Genomic DNA, 22,955 nt, shown 5'->3' on the forward strand with positions numbered 1-22,955 from the left:
CTTAATGATGTGTGAAATGTTCAAAGTAGTTGGTGTGAAGAGATATTGGGGCACAAAAAACAACACGCACCCTGGATGGGCAGTTTGTGCCAGTTTAAGAAGGGAGGTAACAGACCTCCCTCACAGTAAACTACCTATACACTGACATTTCTTTAATGATTCTGTCTTCTTTTGTTCATGTGCACTAAAAAAACAGTTTTTCTTAACTTCTCTTTATTTTGACTCACCTTATCTTCACCCTCTCGTCCTGGCTCTCCTCCCTTCAGCTGATGTTTGGACGCTTTGGACAGGTTGTTGAGAAGAAGAAATCTATTACTCTTCAAGACATCAGTGCTGTAAGTTAAAAATCTCCTCTGTCTGCAGTGTTGGTCATCCTTTTGGTTTTAGCTCCATATTTAACGGATTTCTCTTCTTGTCTTCTCTTCAGGAGGAGCGGAGACAGCTGTCCAGTATGCTAGGCTGTGAGATCTCCTCCATGCTCTGTGTACCAGTGGTCAGCAGAGCCACCGGTCAGGTGGTGGCACTAGCATGTGCCTTCAACAGGGAGGGTGGACAGAGGTATGCACACATTAGAAACGCTGTGTTCATTCTGTACTCATGACTGTGAAGTATACCCATTAGCACTAGTTCAAAAACAGATTTTTTTTGGCTAAGCAAAGATGGCTTACTGTTTGACTTTACTTGAGAATTTCGGGATATTAGTCTAAAGATGATTCAGCTTTTCCTAAATCCCAAAGCACTGACTCATGTTAGATTCAGTGATTTGTGTGGCAGCAGCTTACAGTAATATTTGGATGGATAACCTGATTGGTTGAGCTCTCAGCACAAGTTTGAGAGTTTAGAGCAGAAGAGAGGGAGCTGCTGTTCCTGCATCCTGGACAGACACCACAGCTTGGCATCCAGCATCACATTATCCTATCTGTGTGTTTGTGTGTGTGTGTGTGTGTGTGTGTGTGTGTGTGTGTGTGTGTGTGTGTGTGTGTGTGTGTGTGTGTGTGTATCATCATGTAGATGTGATGATCTCTAGTCAGGTCATGAGCGTTACAGGGGATGGCTTAAATGCAAGGGTTTGCACCATGTATTGGCATGTGTTTGTGTGTGTGTGTCTGTGTGTATATGTGTGTATGTGTGTGACTTTGAGTGCGTGCAGGGGTATGTTGTTGATGCCAGAAGCAATGCTGCTGCCACTTGAATACAGAAATACAGACGACTGTTAAAATGCTCTCCAGCTGCATTTATATTGATATTTATTGTAAAAACCCTGTCTATCTATCTATCTATCTATCTATCTATCTATCTATCTATCTATCTATCTATCTATCTATCTATCTATCTATCTATCTATCTATCTATCTAACTATCTATCTATCTTTCCGTCTGCGTCCGTTTGCAGCATGTCTTTACTTGTGTAAAAGTGCTGATGATTAGTGTATTTTATCCTTTCCCTTCCTAAACAGACACACATGCCCGCATGTACACACACACGCATGCACGCACACATCATTGCACACAGATTATACACACATCATTGCACTCAAACACAATCCCTCTTCTTTGCCTGTTCCCTCTCTTTCTCTCTCACTCTCTGGGATCATGTCCTATAATTTCTACCCCTGTGGCACTGATGACAGAGCTGGCATCTCATTACCATAGTAACAGCAGCAGGATTATTGTTGTTACTGTGCTTAAAATGTGATAAATCTCTCTTTTGCTCCAAGCACTGGGATCCTGGTTTTATTGGAGGCACTTATCTCAAACATGCTCCCCCTCATCATATGCATTGCATATTCATGTTCAAGGCTTTTTGGGGCTTCCTTAAAGTGATCTCAGTGCTTTAAATGGATATGAAAGTAAACACAGTGCTGCGTGAGTAACAGGTGTGTAACTATGCTGTTGTGGAAACAGATCTTAAGCAGCAACTTGAGGAGCTAAGTGAACAACAAAACTAACACTCATAAGGAGTTATTGTTAAGAATTCAGTGCAATGTTAGCATGCTGTTGGATTCATTACTGAAGACTGTTAGACTCCTCTTCAGTCTGTCTTTGAAAACACACAGCCAAATGTTTTAGCTCCACGCAAGTTTTATGCAGTTTTCCTTAGTCACTTTGGTTTATTTCTCAGATCAGAATTGAAATTCTCCAAACTACTTGTTCAATCTCCAAATAATTCGTTTCTAGTGCACATCAAAAAAAGCAGTTGTACAATTCTCTGCTGTTTCCTACATTATCAAGAGCTTATGACATGCTGTACACTAATAGGTCACTATTGAGTAGTCTCAACCCCCTCAACAAGTTTCACTTCTTCCACATTTTGTTACAGCCTCATTCCAAATGGAAGATTTTTTTTTCTCTCTCAAAATTCTTACATCTTTCAAATTTGTTGAAAATAAAAAACCAAGAAATCAAATATTGATAGTCTTTGTTCAATACTTTGTTGATGCACCTTTGGCAGCAATTACAGCCTCAAGTCTTTTTGGTTATGATATCACAAGCTTGGAAAAACCAATCTTTGGAATGGTTGATTGTGTCAAAAGTGTCCGTAAGGTCCGGAAGGATGAGGATGAAGAGAAAGCCAGAGTCAGAGGAAAGAAAGAGGTCATTTGTGACTTCAAAAGGCAGCTGTGTGTTGTAGGGTGTTGGTGAGATGAGTCTGGATTTGGTTGGTAACAGCATGTTCAGGGATCATGAAAGGAAAGGGTTGGTTTGATATGGGATGAAAGTTAGTGAGACCATCAGGGTTAAGACCTGGTTTCTTGAGGATGGGGGTGATGCCAGCCAATTTGAGAGATGGAGGGACAATGGAGGAGCTAAGTGAGAAGTTTACAATTTTAGGGTTAAAAGGGGAGATGGTGGGGGGCAGTGTTTATTGAGGGATGATGTGATCAGGTTTAAAGGTTTTAAAATTCAGGTATAGGATTTCATGAAAGAGATGAGTTTTGATAGAATGGGTTGGGAGATGGGTGAGAATTCAGACAGATAGGAGGTGATAAGAGGAACAGAGGGGATGGAGGAGACATGGGAAGAGGGTGGTGTGGATAAGGTGTTGTATACAGGGTCAATTTTCAGCTAGAAGAACGAGAGGAAGGAGTTGCATTTGTCGGTGGTGAAAGAGTTAGAGGTGTTTGTTAATAGTGGAAAAAGAGAGCCTTTTGGTCATTGGAGCCAGTTTGGTTGAGGTTTGAGTAATGGGTGGAGCAGGCACAGATAAGGGCAGATTTGCAGAGTTGAAGGTGGTCCATGTACGCTCGAAGATGTACTGTGAGTCTGGTTTTCTTAAAAAAGTCTTTCAGGTCAGCACTTTTGTGCTTTCAGACGGTGTAGGTCAGGGGCTGAGTGAGTAAATAAAACCGTTCTGGTTTCCAAGGGGACTGGTTTGTTTAGGCAGGTGGAGATAGAGTTGTTTTAATGGTCGATAAGGTTTTTGAATGTTATCTGATGATGGTGGGGGGGGCATGACTCATGACATGGTAGTACAGAGAAAGGCTGAGAAGTCTTGGGGAAGGATGAAATGAATGTTTCTAAAGGATGTGGTGCGTTTTTCTTTGGCTACAGGGAAGGAAAGGTGGATATCAAACACTATGGCCAGGTGGTCGGAAATGTGGAGGCTGAAGCTGGTGAGTTGTTGAGTGGTGAGACCAATGGAGCAGACTAGGTCCAAGGTGTGGCCACAGGAGGAATTAACATTTTGTATGAGGCAGCTCAGGAGGTCCAGAAAGTCAGAGTCTTGTTTGCATTTATTGTTGTCGATGTTGAAGTTAAAGTCACCGGGTGCGTGAGCGTTTGGGACAATGTCAGTTTCCATCACTCCAACATCATCAGGCAATGGTTTGCGACCCACAGCAGGATGCTGCTGGTGTTCTTCTCCCTTTACTTCCCATTCTTGAACTCCTTTGAGAATTTTTTTCTTACCAAGGAGATGGAAAGTATATGATCAGCAGCCATTTACACAGGTGACCCTTATGGCTACCATGGATACAGCATGTGATGACATTACAGCAGATACAGAGGCTGGATACAACAGTCTAAAAGATTCTTTCATTGACGTCAGGAACTGTAGGAAGACTGCACTTCACTATTAATCCTTCAGTACTGCATGTACAAGCTTTCCCAAATGAGATTGTCCTATGTTAAAAGTGCCTACAAGTTTCAGTACAAACAGTAAAATCATATTGTGAAGATATTTCAGCCTCTTGCAATCAATCTCCCGCGTACACAAAGGTTTAACTTTGAATCAAAAATAGTTGTCATCAAAACTTAAGCCATAGTTTTCATCAGAATATCCCTCTAGAGTACTTTGCTATATTGACAACATGACTGAGCAGCTTGACTGTCTTTTCGGTACACAATGACACAAGGACTTGTCATTCTCATGGCACTGACATTGACACGGATATTTGAACAACAGGTTTTTGAGCAAGAGACTGGCTTTTGCAGGTAATCCATGGTGTTTTTCAATTTGAAGGAATAGTTCTGAGAAATGCACTTATTGTTTTGTAAATGTTGGGGATTATTTGGGAAATGTACCAAAGCAACTGATTTTTTTTAATTTTTTTTTTGCATGGATCCAACTTCTGGTCCTTTGAAATGGACACCAGCAAATTTTCATGCCAGCTGCAGAAATAGAGACTGTTTTCTCTTGTGTTTGACTAACTAGCTGGAACATCTACAGAACATCTCCAGCCTTGCTTTTCCTGAAGTCATTGCTGAATGTCACTCACAGAGGATTTCTACCTCTTGTGGGAAAGTAAACTTAATTGCTTTCTGAGAGAGAACTTCTCAGGCCTTTACCATGCCCAGTAAAAAATCCTGCTGTCTTTCACCAGGATACCTGAAAGATTAAACTCAGGGCAGTAAAGCCCTGAAGCTACACGCAAACTCCTGACATCAACACCATAATGTACCACTGCCCTCTTTAGGCAGTTGGTGGTAACTGCAGGCAATTATTGGCATTACTGAGGTCACAGCAGATAATTTGATTCATCAGTCTTCATTTGGCTGCTAAATGCTGTCAAGTTATCGCATCATTTAATTTTAAAGGAGAGTGATGGACACATTAAGCACCTGCAGGAGCCAGAGCATTATTCTGCTTCCAATCACTCAGACGTAAGACAAGAGTGAATTCTGAATTCACTTTAAAACTTTTTTCAACAATTCTTTATGCAATAGTTTTTTTATGTTTTTGTTTTTGGAGAAGCAACTAAGTAATTTCAATTAATTAAAAAGAAATACTTTAATTATTATAACAGTCTGAACTTTCAAATGTTTTTCCAATGCACATAAAGAAGTTCACCCTTAACTATAAAAGTATAACATTTCACTACACTTACTCTATCATAGTTTGAATATTTGTACAGATGATTTTATGTCAAAACAAGTTTTGTCATGTTGAAGACATTGTTACTTTGACTATGGAAAAATTGTGCATGTTTATTTTAGCATAACGCTTCAAGTGAAAAACAATTGTGATTAAAAAGCTATAAAAAAGGAACCAACCAAGTTTATGTTCAATAAATGAAGAAAGATCTCTACTCTTTGAGGATTCAGAATTTCTTTACATGCTCATGAGAAATACTCAAAGCACTCAAGCAGCCTACCAGCTCTGCCTCAATTCAGTTTAATATAATAATGTATCTGTGTGTGTGTGTGTGTGTGTGTGTGTGTGTGTGTGTGTGTGTGTGTGTGTGTGTGTGTGTGTGTGTGTGTGTGTGTGTGTTTCCTCACTTACTGCAGACACACAGAGGCAGATGAGCATGCCATCCAGCACTGTTTCTGCTACACTTCAACAGTTCTTACTTCAACTTTGGCCTTTCAGAAAGAACAGAAACTCAAAGTGGAGTGCCAGGTACTTCACATGCAAACACACACTACACTACAGGTTGACCCATACACATAAACACACTAACTGACACACATGCTTCACATTAATATTTATTAAGGTACTTTTTAAAGACCTTTTTGCTCTGTTTCTCCACACAGGCGCTCTTACAAGTGGCCAAGAATCTCTTTACACACTTGGGTAAGTTTTCTCTCCTTCTGTCCGTTTGTCTGTCTGTCTGTGAATCTGTATGTTGCAAGCCATCACCATCCAATTTGTTTTAATGGTCAACATTTAAATGATCACCACATGAAACGAATGGTGCTAGTAATTGAATGAGAAATCACCGACCCACAAGGTGATAACAGCCCGGATCATAACCATCAAATCAAAATGCCGTTTAAAACCACGGCTCCACCTCTCTACCCTACAATTACGCCGAGGCGTTTGGATTCTTATCTAACAGTGAGCACCAACGGCAGAAGAAGTCATTGATGATTCATCATGATGTGGGCACAAAGAATTGATCCACTGCTAGAACAAATTGCCTCGCAGTGTGCAGGTCGCTTGATTACAAAAGCTCTTATCAGCGTGTTCAGCTGATCCACCAATGCTCACAGTGTAATCTGTGTTCCTGTCTATACAGGCTTTTTGCTGTATTCCTTTAATTTCCTCTCTCACCCTTTCTCTCTGTCCGTCTGTCTCTAATTCTTTCAGATGATGTGTCAGTGCTGTTACAGGAAATTATAGTGGAGGCCAGGAACCTCAGTGATGCTGAGATGTAAGCCCTCTGATTCATCTTCAAAGTGATGCTACAGTGTGTGTGTCAAAGAGAAGGTGTGCGTGTGTGTGTGTGTGTGTGTGTGTGTGTGTGTGTGTGTGTGTGTGTGTGTGTGTGTGTGTGTGTGTGTGTGTGTGTGTGTGTGTGTGTGTGTGTGTGTGTGTGTGTGTGTGTGTGTGTGTGTGCATGTGCGTGCACCATTAGCTTCATTTTTAAAAGGCAATCATGGCAATTTGCTCTTTAACTGACTTGCTGCATTTTAATTAAGGTCATAAAATGACCTGAGGTGACACGACTTAAACTGCTCTCATTTTTTCATCCTTCTCCCTCTGATGTGTTCCTCTGTGTTTTTTCATTAGCTGTTCAGTGTTCCTGCTCGATCGTGTCAGTCATGAGTTGGTGGCCAAAGTGTTTGATGGGGGCGTGGTTAGTGATGAAGAGGTACAGTCATATTTTAACGCACATGCTCATCATTTCTGTTTGAATCTTCTGTCAATTACTACGCCAAAAAAAATTGTGTCTATTCATGACAGTAATTTTTTGTGTGTATGTGTGTGTGTGTTTGTGCGCACTTGAGTGCAGAAGGAGTTTCGTATCCCGGCAGATCAGGGTATTGCAGGTCATGTGGCCACCACCGGTCAGATCTTAAACATTAAGGACGCCTACTCCCACCCTCTCTTCTACCGTGGCGTGGATGACAGCACTGGCTTCAGGACCCGCAACATCCTCTGCTTCCCCATCAAAGACGAGAACAATGGTAACACAGTGACTTGTGCAGACACACACATTTACACACACAGTATTTACTGAGGGCACACTCACAAGAAGTCATAAGGTGCAAAACCCCTGTAGTTTAACATAAATTAACTTTATATCTTTAGGATTTTTCATAATCAGGTTCAGTTCATGTCATTTAGATAGCTTTGCAGCAGACTAATAAACCAATAATCTGACAGCTAACAGAAAAACAACAACCCAATTAGGAAACAATTTCACTAAACCCACAGAAATGTCAAAAAAATACAATAAAATATATTGAACAGATACAACCATTTGAAAAATCATCAGAAGTGAACGAAGCAAAACGTCTCAGTACTTTTCAACTTAAAGATTTCTTCCACAGTTCCCGAACAGAGTCTCGCACAAAAACATGAGTGACCTTTGGACTATTAGTGTGAAAACAATCTAACGTAATGTAAGGAAGCATGCTATTTATCAGACAGTGCTCACTCCTCCTAACAATATCCAATAGTGTGCAAAAAATACATCAGCTGTTCTTCAAGCACATAACACTAACTCAAAGTCTTCTGTGATGTCAGATCTTTTATAAGACTGGTGTGTCAGACCTGTTACTTATATTTGTTTTTGAAAAGAAAGCTTCATCCAGGCACTCTTTTTTTAAAACAGCACAGGTTTTCAAAATAACAGCACATTTTTTCACTCCTAAATGTTAAAGTGCATCAAGTGCGCTGTAGAAAGCAAACAGCTCCTGCCTGCTCTGAACTCAGAATCACAGAAAAGAGACTCGGATAATGAATTAAACTTTTGCTGCATCAAATCAGGGATAGTTCTTATCATTTGTCTCCATACAGAAAACCTCAGATCTTTTATATGTCCGATTAAGTTCAGCTGCAGTGTGAAATTAATTAGAGACACATTTGATTCACACTGTTGTTCAGTACTTTTACATTCTGTGCCTCATTTTCTCACCCTTGACTTTCTTCTCCCACTCTCCAATTTTCATCATCTCCTGCTTTCTCTCCCTCCTTCCTTCTCTTCACCTCTCCACCCTTCCCTTTCTAAAATCATTGTCTCCCTCAATATCTCACCTTTTCCTCTTTCCTTCCCTCTTTCTTTGTTACTTTTGTCGCATTTCTCTTTCTCAATCCTCCTGCTTCCAGAGGTGATCGGGGTGGCTGAGTTAGTGAACAAAATGAACGGGCCGTGGTTCAATCGCTTCGATGAGGACCTGGCAACAGCCTTCTCCATCTACTGTGGGATCAGTATTGCCCATGTAAGTCTCTTCTACTAATTAAAGAAATAGCGTGGATTAAAAAACATTTGTTGTGACGTATGGCTACAAACCCTTTGTTTGCTAATTGAATACTGTCATCACAAGAGTATAAAATCTACATTAATCAGGAATTAGCTCACATGATGGTAAAACACAAACAACTTAGCAACTGTCAGCTTAACATAATCAGCGGCAAATTAATTAACAACATCTCACTTTACAACAGAGAACAGCTTCTATTGCTTCTCATATTTTTTCTGTTAGCGCCATTGGAAAAAAACATGAACCTCTGAAGCTGCACACTTATCTTCATGCGCTCTTAACGTTCATTACGTAGCCTCATTTCAAACATATCTCCATAAAACTTATGTGTATAATCTCCCCCTGCATGCCCCTTTATAGTCATTATTTTAATTGGACGCCACAGAGAGGAATAAAGTGAAGCATGTACAGTACATCTGTCATTAGAGAGTCTCCTCCTCCTTTAAATGGTGAGGTAGGTCTGTCGTTAGGGCTGTTACAGACATCGATCCAGTCTGGCAAAGTGGGCTCGGTTCAGCAGGAGCAAAAAGGCAGTGTGGAGGAAAGTCTCGAGGGAAATTTAAAGAGATTCAGTCTGTGATAAAACTGAGTGGCTTTTGTGGTGCAGTATATAGGCATTGCATGACAGCTGCAAACCCATTAACGCACAGATTTTTTAGCTGTGCTCTGGTGTATTCAGCACAGGAAGATGATGATAGAGATGATGTATAAAGAGACACGGCTACACTACATTTTGTTTTCATCACCCACACTGCCACTGAAAATTTTTCTCCTTTTTGCAAATCCATCAGCATCTACAACCACCCAACATCAGCGATCTTAGATCATAGGTTTTCATGCAGCGTTCAAGGTTTTGTGATGTATGATATATGAGACTATAAATTTCATAATTCCCATTATTGCAGGCCTCTTTAATCTAAACTAGAATGTAGCTGGATTATTGCTTGAAACTGATTCACTCTGTTACTCAACTGATTCTTGTCCCTCTAACGATGCCCCCTGGTACTCGTGCAACTGATCTGAATAATTTTAACGTGAACTTGATTCATAAATAACTGATGTATTTTATTAGAATAACATATACCAGGGGGTCCTTTACACTATATGTCATAAGTATTGAGCTACACCGTAGAAAAAAGGTGGAGAGAGAAAAAAAAGTTGATCACAGCTGATACAGAGTGTCACAAACTCACTGTGAGGATGTTTTCATTAACACTTCTGATTCAGTTTCATGTTAAGTAGCTCACATAGTGTTTGACCTTTGCATAACTGCAGGTACTCAGAAGTTACTGACAAACCATAACTATACTTGATTAGAAAAATAATTGGCTCCTATGCTGATCATTAATCATTAAAGGCGATCACATGCATTATTTATCACAGCTTGTTACTCAGTTTTGTTTTGATTTTAATAAAGCACAAACCACATTAAGTGCACTGAAATCCAATCATTGCTAAAGGTTGTTGTCACATTTTGCCACAAAACTTTGACCTGATCTGGTTCAAAGTGTTAGCACTAAAACAAACTGTTCATTTTCACAGTCTCTGCTGTACAAGAAAGTCCATGAAGCCCAGTTCAGGTCCCACCTAGCCAACGAGATGATGATGTACCATATGAAGGTAAAACCATATTTGTGCATCACACACACACTTATGCACACAGACGTGTTGTGTTTACTGACACTGTCAATATTATCCACTCAATATGATTCAGTATGTGTATGTCGCAGGTTTCAGAGGAAGAGGTGTCTAAGCTGCTGGTCTCAGGGATCGAACCTGTGACGGAGATCCACTCGTGTTTTGCAGAGTTCACATACATGCCACGCTCCCTGCCTGATGACAGCACGCCTTTGGTAAGGGACAGAAGATGAGTGAACAAGTGAGACAGAGAAAAGTAAGGAAACTGAGATGATGTATCTGATTTTGTGATTTGTGTTTACAGTGTGTCCTCAGCATGTTTGAAGACATGGGCTTCATCAACAGATACAAGATCGACCTGCACACGCTCGCTAGGTATGACTCAACTGATTGATATTATACTGATTCTCAGAGCGCCTGTTCACGTGTTTTCTGCAGTTTCTTTACAGTTGGATGCAAAGTAAACTGATTTGCTTTACATTTGTTATTTTTCATATGCTTTTTTAACTGTTGTTTTTGTGAGGTACCCTTTTTTTAAACCCTCTTTCTTGTTGTGATTACGTTTTTGTCAACCATTTTAAAGAATGAGAGAGCACAATCTTTTAGTTCTTCAGGGATGGAGATAGTTTTGATTGACCTCGCCCTGAACAGTTGGTTTTGAAACCCAGATTACTCTAGATAAAGAGGTTATGGAATTTTACAAATGTTGTATTTGGATGATCAGCAGTGCACAAAATGTTTAAGGGGGAGAAACCTTCCTAAAAAAACTCTTTGTTGTAGTGGTTTCTACCAAAAAAAAGAAAAGGTTGATACGTCATATAAATGTACTCGTTGACATGGCTGCTGGTGTCACATCAGGTCAGGTCAGGTTACTTTATTTGAACCCGTAGGTAGATTTGTTTTGCAGTACGTGAGATCAACATCACACAATTATAAAACACCAAAGACAAGATATTAAAAAGTAAACATTGAACATAAAACATTTAGTGTTATTAAAGTGCTCTATGTTTTATCGTCACAGCAGAAAGTACGGGTGTTGGTTGCAGAGGCAACCTCCTTCAAGATCAAAGTTAAAAGAATAAAAATCTAAAAGAATAAGTAAAAGCGCAGGTAGAAGAGAGTGCAAGTGCATGAATAGATAATTACTTGTGTGCTAATAGGCTACAATTTATTCAGCTCAGCAATAGCAGCAGGGACAAAACTATTTTTGTACCGCTTGGTTCTGCACTTTGGAACAATATACCGCCGCCTAGAGGTGAGAAGCTGGAATTCACTGTGACGAGGGTGGGAGTCATCACTTGAAGCAGAGTTTGCAATCCTCTGTAACTGGTTAATGTACAGGGATGCTGGATAGAGCTGAGGCTCCCCAATGAGACAACTTGCCCACTTCACTACAAGACTCAAGGAATTTTTGTCCTTTAAAGACGTATGGTTGAACCAGGACACCAAGGAAAAAGACAACACTGACTCAATAAAAGCACAATAGAACATAGCCATTAATGTTCTATCAATATGAAAATGAGACAGTTTCTTTAAACAATATAAACGCTGCTGAGCCTTCTTACACACTGCTTCACAGTTGGCTTCAAAGCAAAGTTTTGAATCGATGAGGTATTTATATGACTGTACACACTCAATATTCTGGCCCTTAATTGAGGTTAAGCAGTTTTGGAATCTAGTTGGATTTTGTGCTGCAGATATTAAAGTTGTTGCTCTGTTGTCAGATTCTGTCTGATGGTAAAGAAAGGCTACAGGGACCCTCCCTATCACAACTGGATGCATGCCTTCTCCGTTTCTCACTTTTGCTACCTGCTCTACAAAAACCTAGGGCTGTCCAACTACCTCGAGTAAGTCTCAACAATTTTACTCTTAATAAAAATAACAACTAAGAAAAAAAACTGAAAGGCCTTCTTCTCTTTCTCTTTCTTTTAGGGATATAGAGATTCTAGCTCTCTTTGTCTCCTGTATGTGCCATGACCTGGACCACCGTGGCACCAACAACTCTTTCCAAGTCGCCTCAGTGAGTGCACACAACATGTTTTTCTTAGAGACTGAAAACATTAGACCTCCTGAACACGTAGAGTGCAGTAGAGCAGAGCTTCACCTTGGCTTTTTAAAATGCAAACTCAAATCTGGCTTTCAGATCCTCAGACAAGAGCATATCAAGAAATCCAGGCTCCAGGTGTCTCATGGTGATATCACAGTCTGTGCTTGCATCAATTTGCCCCAGTGAGACACTGGATGTCGTTATGATTAGAGACATGTTGCACTGCTTCGCTCTAATCATGCGTAACTCTCCAGCTCTTAATTGACACAGAGACCAAACACACGCCCAGACACACACGCACACACACTCTCTCTGTCATTTCACAATAACAGATATCATCCTCTCACCTTTTTATTTTCTTCCTCTCAGAGACTTATACTAAGACATGTGAAGTTAAGGAGAACAAAGCATTTTGGGAAATAATGTTTCTCATTTAAATCAATAGAGTATGTGCACTGACAGCGTTGTGTTTCATTTGTTTGCCTGTTTCTATTTTCAGCAATCTGTGCTGGCTGCTCTGTACAGCTCAGAGGGATCTGTGATGGAGGTAAACTCACAGCTCGTTACATCACATCAGGGATGTGGAGGGCTGACATAGAGCCATTAAATAACTGCGCACTAAACAAACCAAGAGTTCTCAGATACTTCTTCCACAACCACAACCATCTAAAAACTTTAAAACTTACACATTAGGGAAAGCATAGAAATGTGCTCATCTTGTGCATATTGTATGTGATATTTTGTCTTTAGTTTTCTTCCATGAAAATGACATTTATTAATCCTTGATTTTAAACATTTAATGAATTATCAAACTATGACATTCAACTTTTCAGAGAAAGAATACAAAGTTCTAATTTTCACATGTCTCCCCCTGCTTACTACACCTCACCACTCTGTGGGTGTCACCACGGTGTTTTGCGCTTGTGCAACATCTAGTGGCCAAAATCAAACTGAATCCTTGTGCTCATGTTCGTTCCATGGGAAGAACATACATTTTCTTCTCTTCTGACAACTTAACATTTATTTAAAAGCACAATTTGGTTACTGTGATTGAGATTGAGGGTATGTACTTGAAAAGATTTTTCATTTTGTGTGGGAAGGGGCATAGACATAGAATAGAATAGAATAGAAAATAGAATAGAAAATACTTTATTTATCCCCGAGGGGAAATTCAGGAGTCACCGCAGCATTTAAGAAAACAAAAGTAAGAAAGAGTATAGAAAGTGCAAAAATGTCCATAAGAAATTAGATGACGACATCCATGTTAATGTAAATGCAAAGTTCTTATTTTCATTCTAATTTTTGATACCAAAGTTGTTTTTTAATTAATTTATTTTATTTTATCTTTCTTTTAATTTGCCTTCAAAAAGGTTTTTGTTTTCTTTTTTTATTACCACATTTTATAACAATGGTCAGACAACAACATGTTATACTTGTTTTACTGTTTTTCCTTATTTCTGAAAAATGAATGTAACTTTGTCTAGCTGCCAAACAAGTTTTAATTTTGCGTTGAATAAAAACTTAAATACAAAAAAAGCACTATTTGAGCACAAACATTGATTCCCATCATCCCTCTCTTCTAATTGTTTTTTGTTGTGACAGAGACATCACTTTGCCCAGGCCATCGCCATCCTGAACACCATCGGCTGCAACATCTTTGAGAAGTTCAACAGAAAGGTGCAACCTAACATAAGATGAACACACATTAGTACATTCTCGTTCCTTTTTATTTTCAATCTTAACTTAATTTTGTCGTTTTCTAAAGGACTACCAGCGCATGCTGGATTTGATAAGAGACATCATTCTGGCGACAGACCTGGCTCACCACCTCCGCATTTTCAAAGACCTGCAGAAGATGGCCGATGGTACAGCCAGTTTAATCATTTTAAACATCTCTAGATGTGCTTGATTTTTACCTCAAACTGAAAAAGGAGGCTTGGTTCAGATGCTATATATAAATTAATGACATGCATAAGGCAAAATTTTACCTTTCTTGCAAATGACTATCAGCAACCCAAACGATTAAAAAGAAAAATCTGTCTGGTCATTCACTGATGTTAAAATTCTTTCTAACAAAACTAACATTTTCCCAATTATGAAACCATTTCCCATTCTGTTGTTGCTTCTCATACAATCTAAATTCCTGTTGCGTGACTTCCTTTTGCAGACATTCGAGGTCAGACCTGCGGTATTTATCAGTGCCACTCTTTGTCATCTGCTGCTTTCATTGGACTATTTACTGTTTTAGGAGACAGTTGCTTTCTGCACTCTTATGTAATATAATTGGCTGTAACCTTCTGGCCAGCGGTTTGTTACGCCTGAATGCAACCAATTATAAGTTATCCTGAGTGGATGTCTCCTCAGTGGAATCAATTTTGTGTAGTTAAAGCAATTCAAGGACATTAAAGCTTCAGAGTAACCTACTGCCTCACACCGCAGTGTTAAGTTGTCAATCACGGCTGAAAAAGTACAGAGTGAAAGTTTACAATAAAGAAAAATATCTCTGCCTAGAAGAGTAAAAATATGCAATATAAAGAAGCACTGATGTATAACTTCTTCCTCACCTGATGCACAGACTTCCATCACCTACCATCAGTAATCTATATTTGTAGATACAGGGTTTGTTATTTAGTCAGATACTTTATGTTAAAATCCTATTTACCTCTTTTTTTAGTCTATAAAACAACTTGTATAGAGTAATATTTTGAATGTATTTCTTTCAGATGGATACAACCCAAAAAGCCGAACTCACCGTTCACTGCTGCTGTGCCTGTTGATGACATCATGTGACCTGTCAGACCAAACTAAGGGCTGGAAAACTACACGCAAGATTGCTGTCAGTTGATACATTTATTCGTAATCAACAGTAGCCACAAATTTATTTTATGTGTTTAGAAGTATATTCACATTAGTGAATTTACGCCCATTTTTCTTCATACTCGTTAAAAAGATTTAAACAAGTGTAGAACAGTTACAGAAGCAGAGACTCAATATATTACTGTGTATAAATCTTACTCATATACTTCAGTGCATTCTCGTGTTTCAGTGTTAGCCCAATTACCCTTGTAATGTGAACAACAACTGATACTAATTTTTAGTAATTAGTATGAGATATAACACCAGAGTAAAGCAGTTAAAGTAATGGTGTAATTATAGTTGTTCCGCGCTTTACTCTGTCATTGTAAACAGCTTTTTGCAAGACCAAACACCAACAGGAGTTTTGATTTATACTGTAGGTAAGGGCTGTAGTTTCACTTTTTCACAGTGTATTTGTGCCTAATTTGAATTCCTAACACTTCCTCACTGACATGTACTGTAGAGTGAAGCTACCCCTCTTTCTGGGACAGTGAAGATAGAGAGGTGCTTAGGTGTACAACTGGTAGTAACCTTCAGTCTGTATCCTATTATACTCTATTTGGTGAAACTGCACTCTATTTTAGGATTATGTTTAATCTTGGTTTACCCCCTTTCTGACACCCGGCCCCTGACCCTTGTGCTAAATCCTACACCCTAAATCTCAAAACACCTACCACTGACAGCAAATGCACTGTAATCCTTACTCTCAGAAATAAAACCCCATTTTCATTTATCGGGGGGTCTGGCTTGCAGCTTCACAGTCTGTGCGTTAGTTCCAGAAATGTTTAGGGATTGAAACAGAATCAGCAACAACACCAAAAACTAAAAACAAAATCGAATGAGTTTGATTAGAGATGGTTTAATTTGTATGAGAAAGTTTTTATCAAAGCTCAGTTCAAATACTCCGATAAAACTGGTTTGAGCTGGTTATGTTCACATTGTGTTGTGCTGTAACATACTGTCTAGTGGAAAACCACTTTCCCGCCTGGTTTAGACTTATTTTATGCTTAATTTAATTTTTGATACTCTTAAACTGAAGTACTTGTTCCCTAATGACATATACTGGATTGTATTTGCTGCTTCAAAACCGCAAGTTGTGTAAATCTTCATTAGAGCTGTTGCAGTATATACTGTTTCTGGTATAAAGGGTATTTCTTTTTTGCCTCTACAGGAGCTAATCTACAAAGAGTTCTTCTCTCAAGGAGATCTGGTATGTGTCACTGTATTCTATCTGTCGAGTGGCATTTGAAATTATGTAGAAAGTGACTCACAACAGTGAGTTCATCACTCATAATTGTTTATATCATATGACTGTGTGTGTGCAGGAAAAAGCCATGGGGAACAGGCCCAGCGAGATGATGGACAGGGAGAAGGCGTACATCCCAGAACTACAGATCAGCTTCATGGAACATATTGCCATGCCTATTTACAAGTATGAGAAGCTAAAGCAGCCTGATCTCTGCACCACATGCACTCAGCTCAGGAGGAGACTTTCAGCACCTTGTTCTCTAGATTAACAAAAAAATGAAAATAGAATCTGGCATCTATGTTTTAACATTTTAACTTTTTGATCGAGGTGGCAGTGGAGAACCAAACAAAGGTTGTTAAGATAAATTACAGATTGCCAGAAACACATGTACACTTAAATAAAGGTGCTGTTTAGTTTCTGTCAGATATAAGATAAACTCTCTGCTCAAATATGTGCCATCTAAACTTAATGAGGTGATAACTACAGGTAGCTTTTGTAGACTGGAATGAAAGTAGATGCCTTTGTATGACCTGCAAAAGCCAAACAAGATCATAAATTACAGCGTTAACTTATTTTAGACCATTATTTTTAATCTACGCTGCAGTTTGGCTCCGTGCCACCTCATTTATCAACACCTTCAGCTGCACTTTCAGTACACAACATGGACTTCCAGACAGCTGGAATCACGAGACTGAGAATTTCTATTAAACTATTAAATTGTTTTCCAGTCTCTGTGATGATCTCATCTTAATTCACGTTGTCTTTACTTGACTTTGAAAACCTCTAACATTTGGACTCCAGGCTTGTCTCCGCTCATTACGTCGGTTTGTTGTTGTAGTTTTGTTAAATTCAGTCCATCACCATAGTGTTTATTCAAACTTCCTGCCCCACTCACTCTGCCGCGTGCTGACCGACATGACGTTTCAGCATCGTGCATAAATGTAGGTCTTGCATATCTGCTTCGTGGACTGCAGCTCACCACATGTGAAACAGAGCCTGAACGTGAAACAAACACATTGACTAAGAGATAAAAGCAAATGTATGCTATTAGTTTGTAACTATTAAGACATTTTCCTGTGACTATAAAAATCAGAGCAGATTCTCAGGTTGAGACGATAAAAATTTTAAAGAGCAATAAATCACATGAAAGCGTCTTTGTGTCTTAGCTCACGTATAATCCCTGCTCCTCTGTCCTTTCAGGCTGCTTTCTGAACTGTTACCCGGGGCCACTGAGCTGTACGAGAGAGTGGCGGCAAATCGGGAGCAGTGGACCAAAGTGTCCCATAAGTTCACCATTCGTGGGTTACCTAGCAACAACAGCCTAGACTTCCTGGACCAGGAATACGAGCTGCTGCAGTCCCAGGGTGCGTTCGGGAGCGACGACCACTGCCTCAATGGTTGCCTTGATGATGGAGAAGGAGGGAGGGGTCAGTGACACCTGAGGGCCGCTGATGGGTTTCTTGAAGTTTTCTGTGCTCCAGAAAGGAGCTGAGGATACATTTTTCAGTGACCTCAGAGGGAGAGGTCTCTCTTCTGTCAATCACTTAGATGCCAAGCAGGCCATGTGGAATGGACAGGACAAAGTTTCAAATTAATTGAATCTGACAAGTGATGTGAGAGGAGTGGATCCATCAGAGCCGGTTCAATGAATAGATGCTACATGTTGCTTGTGTCTCCAGTTCAGGAAAGCAGAAGGCCGTGACTTTATATTCCTTAGCAGTGATGCTATAAAAACATGTTTTTACAAAAAGCTCACTCACACAGTAATGATCCTGATTAAGATTGTAACAACACACACGCACACATACACATAGACATACACACACACACACACACACACACACACACACACACACACACACACACACACACACACACACACACTCGTGTACATGCACATACTGTTTGGACACAACAGAGAGAAACAATTCATTGTTTTGGTAAAAAAGACTTCTACAATATGTAACAGTGAGATAAAGTGCTATACTTTGTGTAAAATGTGTCATAATAGGTTATATTGGTTTAAATGGCTCAGCATTGTTCACACACAAGTGGCTGCCATAGTCCCTCAGCTGATGTTTCTGAATGAATGCATGCTGACACCTCATGTTCTGTGTGTTATTTCTCCTCCTCTTCATCATTGTCAGTTCCTCCATGGATCAGAATTTAATGCAGTCCATTTTTTTACCATCAGAAAAGACTTTGTATTCACATATTTGAGGTATATTGAAGTCATCCATTACAATATATTTGTACAGAGATATTTAAATCATTCACTTTCTCTGCTGCATAACTCTCACCAGTATTGATTAGACTTCACTTCATTTCTTGCAGGTTCAAGGGAAAATTTGACAATCACTAGTTAAAGACAACCGGCCATACCATCCCACACATCACACATCCTCTGCATATTGACTTCATACCATCAGTTAAGTTAGCATCTACACACAGATAAAGTTTTTTTTTTTATTATTTTGTTGAGCAATCTTTCAAACCTCTTTGTACCAATCTTATTTTAATTCGTTTTCCCCTTTTTTATATATTATTACAGATTTTTGTCATAAAGAAATTTAGATAGAGATTAACCGAAGCCCTTTAAGAGATCCATCTCATCCGTTGGTGTAAATGTGCCAGAGTAGAGCGTTTTATGGTGTGTGTCACTGAGTGTGTCATATGGATCTGCCTTATTGCGCATCTTTGCTGCCTTTCTTAGAGCTTTTAATATATGAACATTGAAATAAAGAGTCTGTTTAGTATGTATGTTATGTATGTTGTATATTTGTTATAGACATAGTTTGAGTATCAAAGTGTTGACTGAATGATCGTCACGCTCAGAAGATGTATATTTGTGATATTCCTGTGTGAAAACCTCAGATGTCATGTCATTCTTCAGCTTTCTGTGATGTATAAAACCATCAGGTTGACGTTTAGGCAGACACAACAGCTTTTTTCTTTTGTCAGTCTCAGTACACTCCAAAAAAAAGTGTTCAAGAAGGAACGAGAGATGTAGCCATTAGAGAAATGACTCTTTCTTGAAAGTATCAACCGTTTTTTCTTGCTGCATCCCAAAGGAAATGTTTAAAAAGTTTGAGTTAAGTTCTCAGATTGTGCCTCACAATAAGAAAGGAATCAATGAGTTTTCAGTGTCTCTGGGGTTTTCTGTTACAACATGCCGTTTCAACTTGCAAATTTTAATACCCCCATGCTGCAGAGTTAGAGTTAGGATGGGTCCGTGAGGAGAAAGCAGTGCAATGAAAACCGCTGGACTGCAGGTAGGTTAGGTGTTGGAGAGTGAAAGAGGGAGAGTCCATGAGTGGATAGATGGAGGCGGGGGGGATTAGTGCAAACCTTAATGCAAACCACAAGAGAGCTTTTGGAGTTTTTTAAATTATTATGTCTTTCACACAGCTTTGATAAAAGTAGTAAAGCCAGAATAGGTGAAAGAATATTACACTCAGATTATTTAGATAAATAATTTCTCCGTAAAAGGGTCTCAGGAGGATGCATTAATAGGGGAAAGTGAATTGTTTAGCTGTATGTGTAATGCTAACAGAAGGATATGCATTAGCAGGTCTGGATGAAACAGTTTAATCTGCCTTAGTGGACATAAAGGACTGATTTTCATGGACTCTCTCTTTCTCTTTCTAACACGCTTTCTCTCACATATGGGTTTTCTATTTCTGTAATTGTTATTCAACCACTGTTTTCATACGTACCTGCCTTTTTCATGTGCAATATGAAGTGACTGCCTCTGTGATGTTGCATAGATTCCTATGTAAATACCTATTCCCTCTTGTTAAATTATTATTTTACTTCTGAGTTCCCAAAGGCATCGGAGTGGGATCAATATATTTCACTGAAAAAAAAAAAAACTAATATCTGTGGTAATTTAACCCTAAACTGCTTTAGAGAGTCAAGACCTAGGACAGTTTTTCTGAGTGTGTATCTGTCCCTCTATGTTTGTTTTAGAGTCAGGGCTACATGTGCCAAGCAAACATTGTCTACTTCCTGGTCAAGCTGCAAAGTGAAAAACTTAACTTTGATTTTTTTTTATGTTTCTTTGTGTGTGAGTGAAGTCGAGGGCTGCATTCACAGGAAACTTTTCTTGATACATTATGACCAGGTCTGAAATTAGGAATCATTCAGGAAGTGTGAACCTTATCAATATTTTCCATCATCACAGAGCAGTGGGACTCTAACCTGTGATGTAATGTCATTGTAATGATCCCCTGTGAGATAACTGTTAAAAGTGGCAAAAATATAATTGCTGTAAATATCAAAGTTTTAAAAGAAAATGTTATTTGAATGTCTGTCATTATTAAAATGGGAAGTGTTTCAATTCTGTAATGTATTTAAAGTGGTGACATTTCTCTCCTCTTTTTTTTAATGCCATTTTTGAACAACCTCAAGCAGAAACTTTTAGACGGACGGCTAAAAGAATATGATCTGTGTATTTTGGATATAAGTATCATATTGCACCACAAATTAAAACATAAATTAATCTGAAATTTATACATTAGGACTAAATCTAGCCATCTGTTGATTATTTGTTTTGTTGAGTTCTGAGTGCTGGTGGTCTTGTTCTTTTTCAGATGTAATGAACAAGGACATTTTTGACAAGAAGACAAATGGATGATTTTTTTTTTCTTTCTTGGAATAAATCTTGTGAAATAATCTTTGTTCAATTTCTCTAAAGTGCACTAAGACACCACACATTGTTGACAAGGTAAACATTTTATGCAACGCAGATTATGTCTTCACAAATGCTTCTCTATTAACCTTGTTGATTGATCCTATTTAGTGACTCTGTATAAACATAGACAGATTAACATGTGGGGGATAACACTTAACACAGTTTGTTCCTTCCCCTGCAATCAAAATCCTCATATCTCTATAAGTATAATTATCTTCAATTGTGTTTTTTTTATCTTTTTGTGAGAGCACTGCTTGAAATATTTTCTTTGGAAAACAGCCAATAGACTAAAAATTACATTAAAAAAATGTATTTGTGAATATGTTTCCCTTAACCATTATGGAGGAGGGCCCAGGATCCTCTACCGAGCTCCAGAATTAATGCCTAAAATGATTCATTTCTGGATTTATTCAAATTACTTTGGCTGATTTAGGACCTTCAGTTTCAACAATCAGATTGGGAATTTACCTGTAATCTAACTGGCTGTTTTACAGGTGCAGCCAAAGAAAAAGATTTTCTCACAGGGGTAATACATTTGGCTGCAAATAATGGATAAATGACAACAAAATAAACCAGGCAGCCATGGCTTGGCCTATTTGAAGCCCTTCAACTTTAGAAAAATACACCTAAAAAGAAACACGCCAATCACCACATTCTTTTCATCAGTTTTAGATGCCAAGATGAAGTACTGTTTGAATAACTTCCTTCCAGATGTAATTTCATTATGAAACAACATCTTTCACAAATTAAGTGACAAAAAATGTGTTCCCCACTACAACCAAAAATGTGTAAAAACAATTACTTAAATGAAATCTACAGCTGTAAATTATAAACACTCCTGCTGAACATTCATGGATGTACAAATGCTTTGTATATTTTCTTAAAGCTTATTAATTAATTATTAATTGCCCTTTATTGAAGGCATAACTCTTTTTATATACTCATACCAAAGCTGTTTTGTTATAAAGCGTTCATGCCAACCAGGGGACCTCTTGGCCTTTTCAACAAGCTACTATTTGATAGACAGTGAGATTAACTTAACCTCAGCCTTTGCAAAATGGCTATCTCAGCAGCAACATTTCATGTGTAGTCAAATCTTTTAAAAATGCACCTTTCTGATGTTTCTAGAGCATGATTTATGTGTATTAAGTAAATCGTTTGAACAAATTCTGAATTTTTGATAATTTGAAGACAATTTAAATCAACACACTTTCACAGTTTTATGTGCTTCTTAGTCATTGTTAGTTGCAACTCTGGCCAAAATAACTGACAAAAATGTGATTGAGGTAGAGGGAATTTTACTCAGGATTGTGGATGAAAGCTCTGATGTTGAGCTTTTAAATGATAAGAAAAAAACTGAACTGAAGGTTTCAGATGGCTATGATTTTCAGAGCTGATTTATGAAACTAGGGAAAATTTGCAAAATGATGTAGGATACAGTTGGCTAGTTTACTTGGTTGGCTTACTACCCAAAGACCCTGTTTTCATCATTGTGAACCCTGGAATACAAAAAAAAAACAATACAAAAAAAAAAAAAAAATATAAGACACTGTTTTTTTTTTGTTTTGTTTTTTTTTTAATGATCAAAGCCAGGAACTTAAAAAAAAAAAACAGATATGCATAAGTAAGGCATTGTGCTTCTGTAAAAACTGGTTGAAAATGGTCAGAATAGAGGGTTTCATATTGTTCAAGTAAAAAAAATCCATGATTGAGATAAGTGGTTCTGCTGTTGCAGCCAGGTTTTGCTCTGATGCAGATCTGGGTGCAATGAATGTGAAATTATTCAGTTATTCAGCAAAATCCCTTTTTTCTAATTTGAA

General features: G+C 38.5%; 1 protein-coding gene across 2 annotated transcripts in view; it reads left to right on the forward strand.

Annotated features, from left to right (window-relative positions):
• Positions 1 to 21,116, forward strand: part of pde2a (phosphodiesterase 2A) — a 184,284-nt gene extending 163,168 nt beyond the window's left edge. For both annotated transcript variants that reach the window (XM_074679086.1, XM_074679087.1), the window contains exons 12-31: positions 267 to 335; positions 428 to 558; positions 5,731 to 5,842; positions 5,977 to 6,016; positions 6,533 to 6,596; positions 6,956 to 7,037; positions 7,179 to 7,353; positions 8,498 to 8,610; positions 10,195 to 10,272; positions 10,383 to 10,505; positions 10,595 to 10,665; positions 12,015 to 12,137; positions 12,223 to 12,310; positions 12,837 to 12,884; positions 13,940 to 14,014; positions 14,103 to 14,202; positions 15,061 to 15,173; positions 16,365 to 16,403; positions 16,519 to 16,625; positions 17,643 to 21,116. In XM_074679086.1, the coding sequence (XP_074535187.1) occupies positions 267 to 335; positions 428 to 558; positions 5,731 to 5,842; positions 5,977 to 6,016; positions 6,533 to 6,596; positions 6,956 to 7,037; positions 7,179 to 7,353; positions 8,498 to 8,610; positions 10,195 to 10,272; positions 10,383 to 10,505; positions 10,595 to 10,665; positions 12,015 to 12,137; positions 12,223 to 12,310; positions 12,837 to 12,884; positions 13,940 to 14,014; positions 14,103 to 14,202; positions 15,061 to 15,173; positions 16,365 to 16,403; positions 16,519 to 16,625; positions 17,643 to 17,877 (1,986 nt within the window). In that variant the 3' untranslated portion in view covers positions 17,878 to 21,116. The remainder of the gene's footprint in view (positions 1 to 266; positions 336 to 427; positions 559 to 5,730; positions 5,843 to 5,976; positions 6,017 to 6,532; positions 6,597 to 6,955; positions 7,038 to 7,178; positions 7,354 to 8,497; positions 8,611 to 10,194; positions 10,273 to 10,382; positions 10,506 to 10,594; positions 10,666 to 12,014; positions 12,138 to 12,222; positions 12,311 to 12,836; positions 12,885 to 13,939; positions 14,015 to 14,102; positions 14,203 to 15,060; positions 15,174 to 16,364; positions 16,404 to 16,518; positions 16,626 to 17,642) is intronic.
• Positions 21,117 to 22,955: the final 1,839 nt, after the last annotated feature.

The sequence above is a fragment of the Halichoeres trimaculatus genome, unplaced genomic scaffold (assembly GCF_033239565.1).
Source record: "Halichoeres trimaculatus isolate MK-OKI-2021-1 unplaced genomic scaffold, fHalTri1.1 fHalTri1_scaffold_9, whole genome shotgun sequence".
Lineage (NCBI taxonomy): Eukaryota > Metazoa > Chordata > Actinopteri > Labriformes > Labridae > Halichoeres > Halichoeres trimaculatus.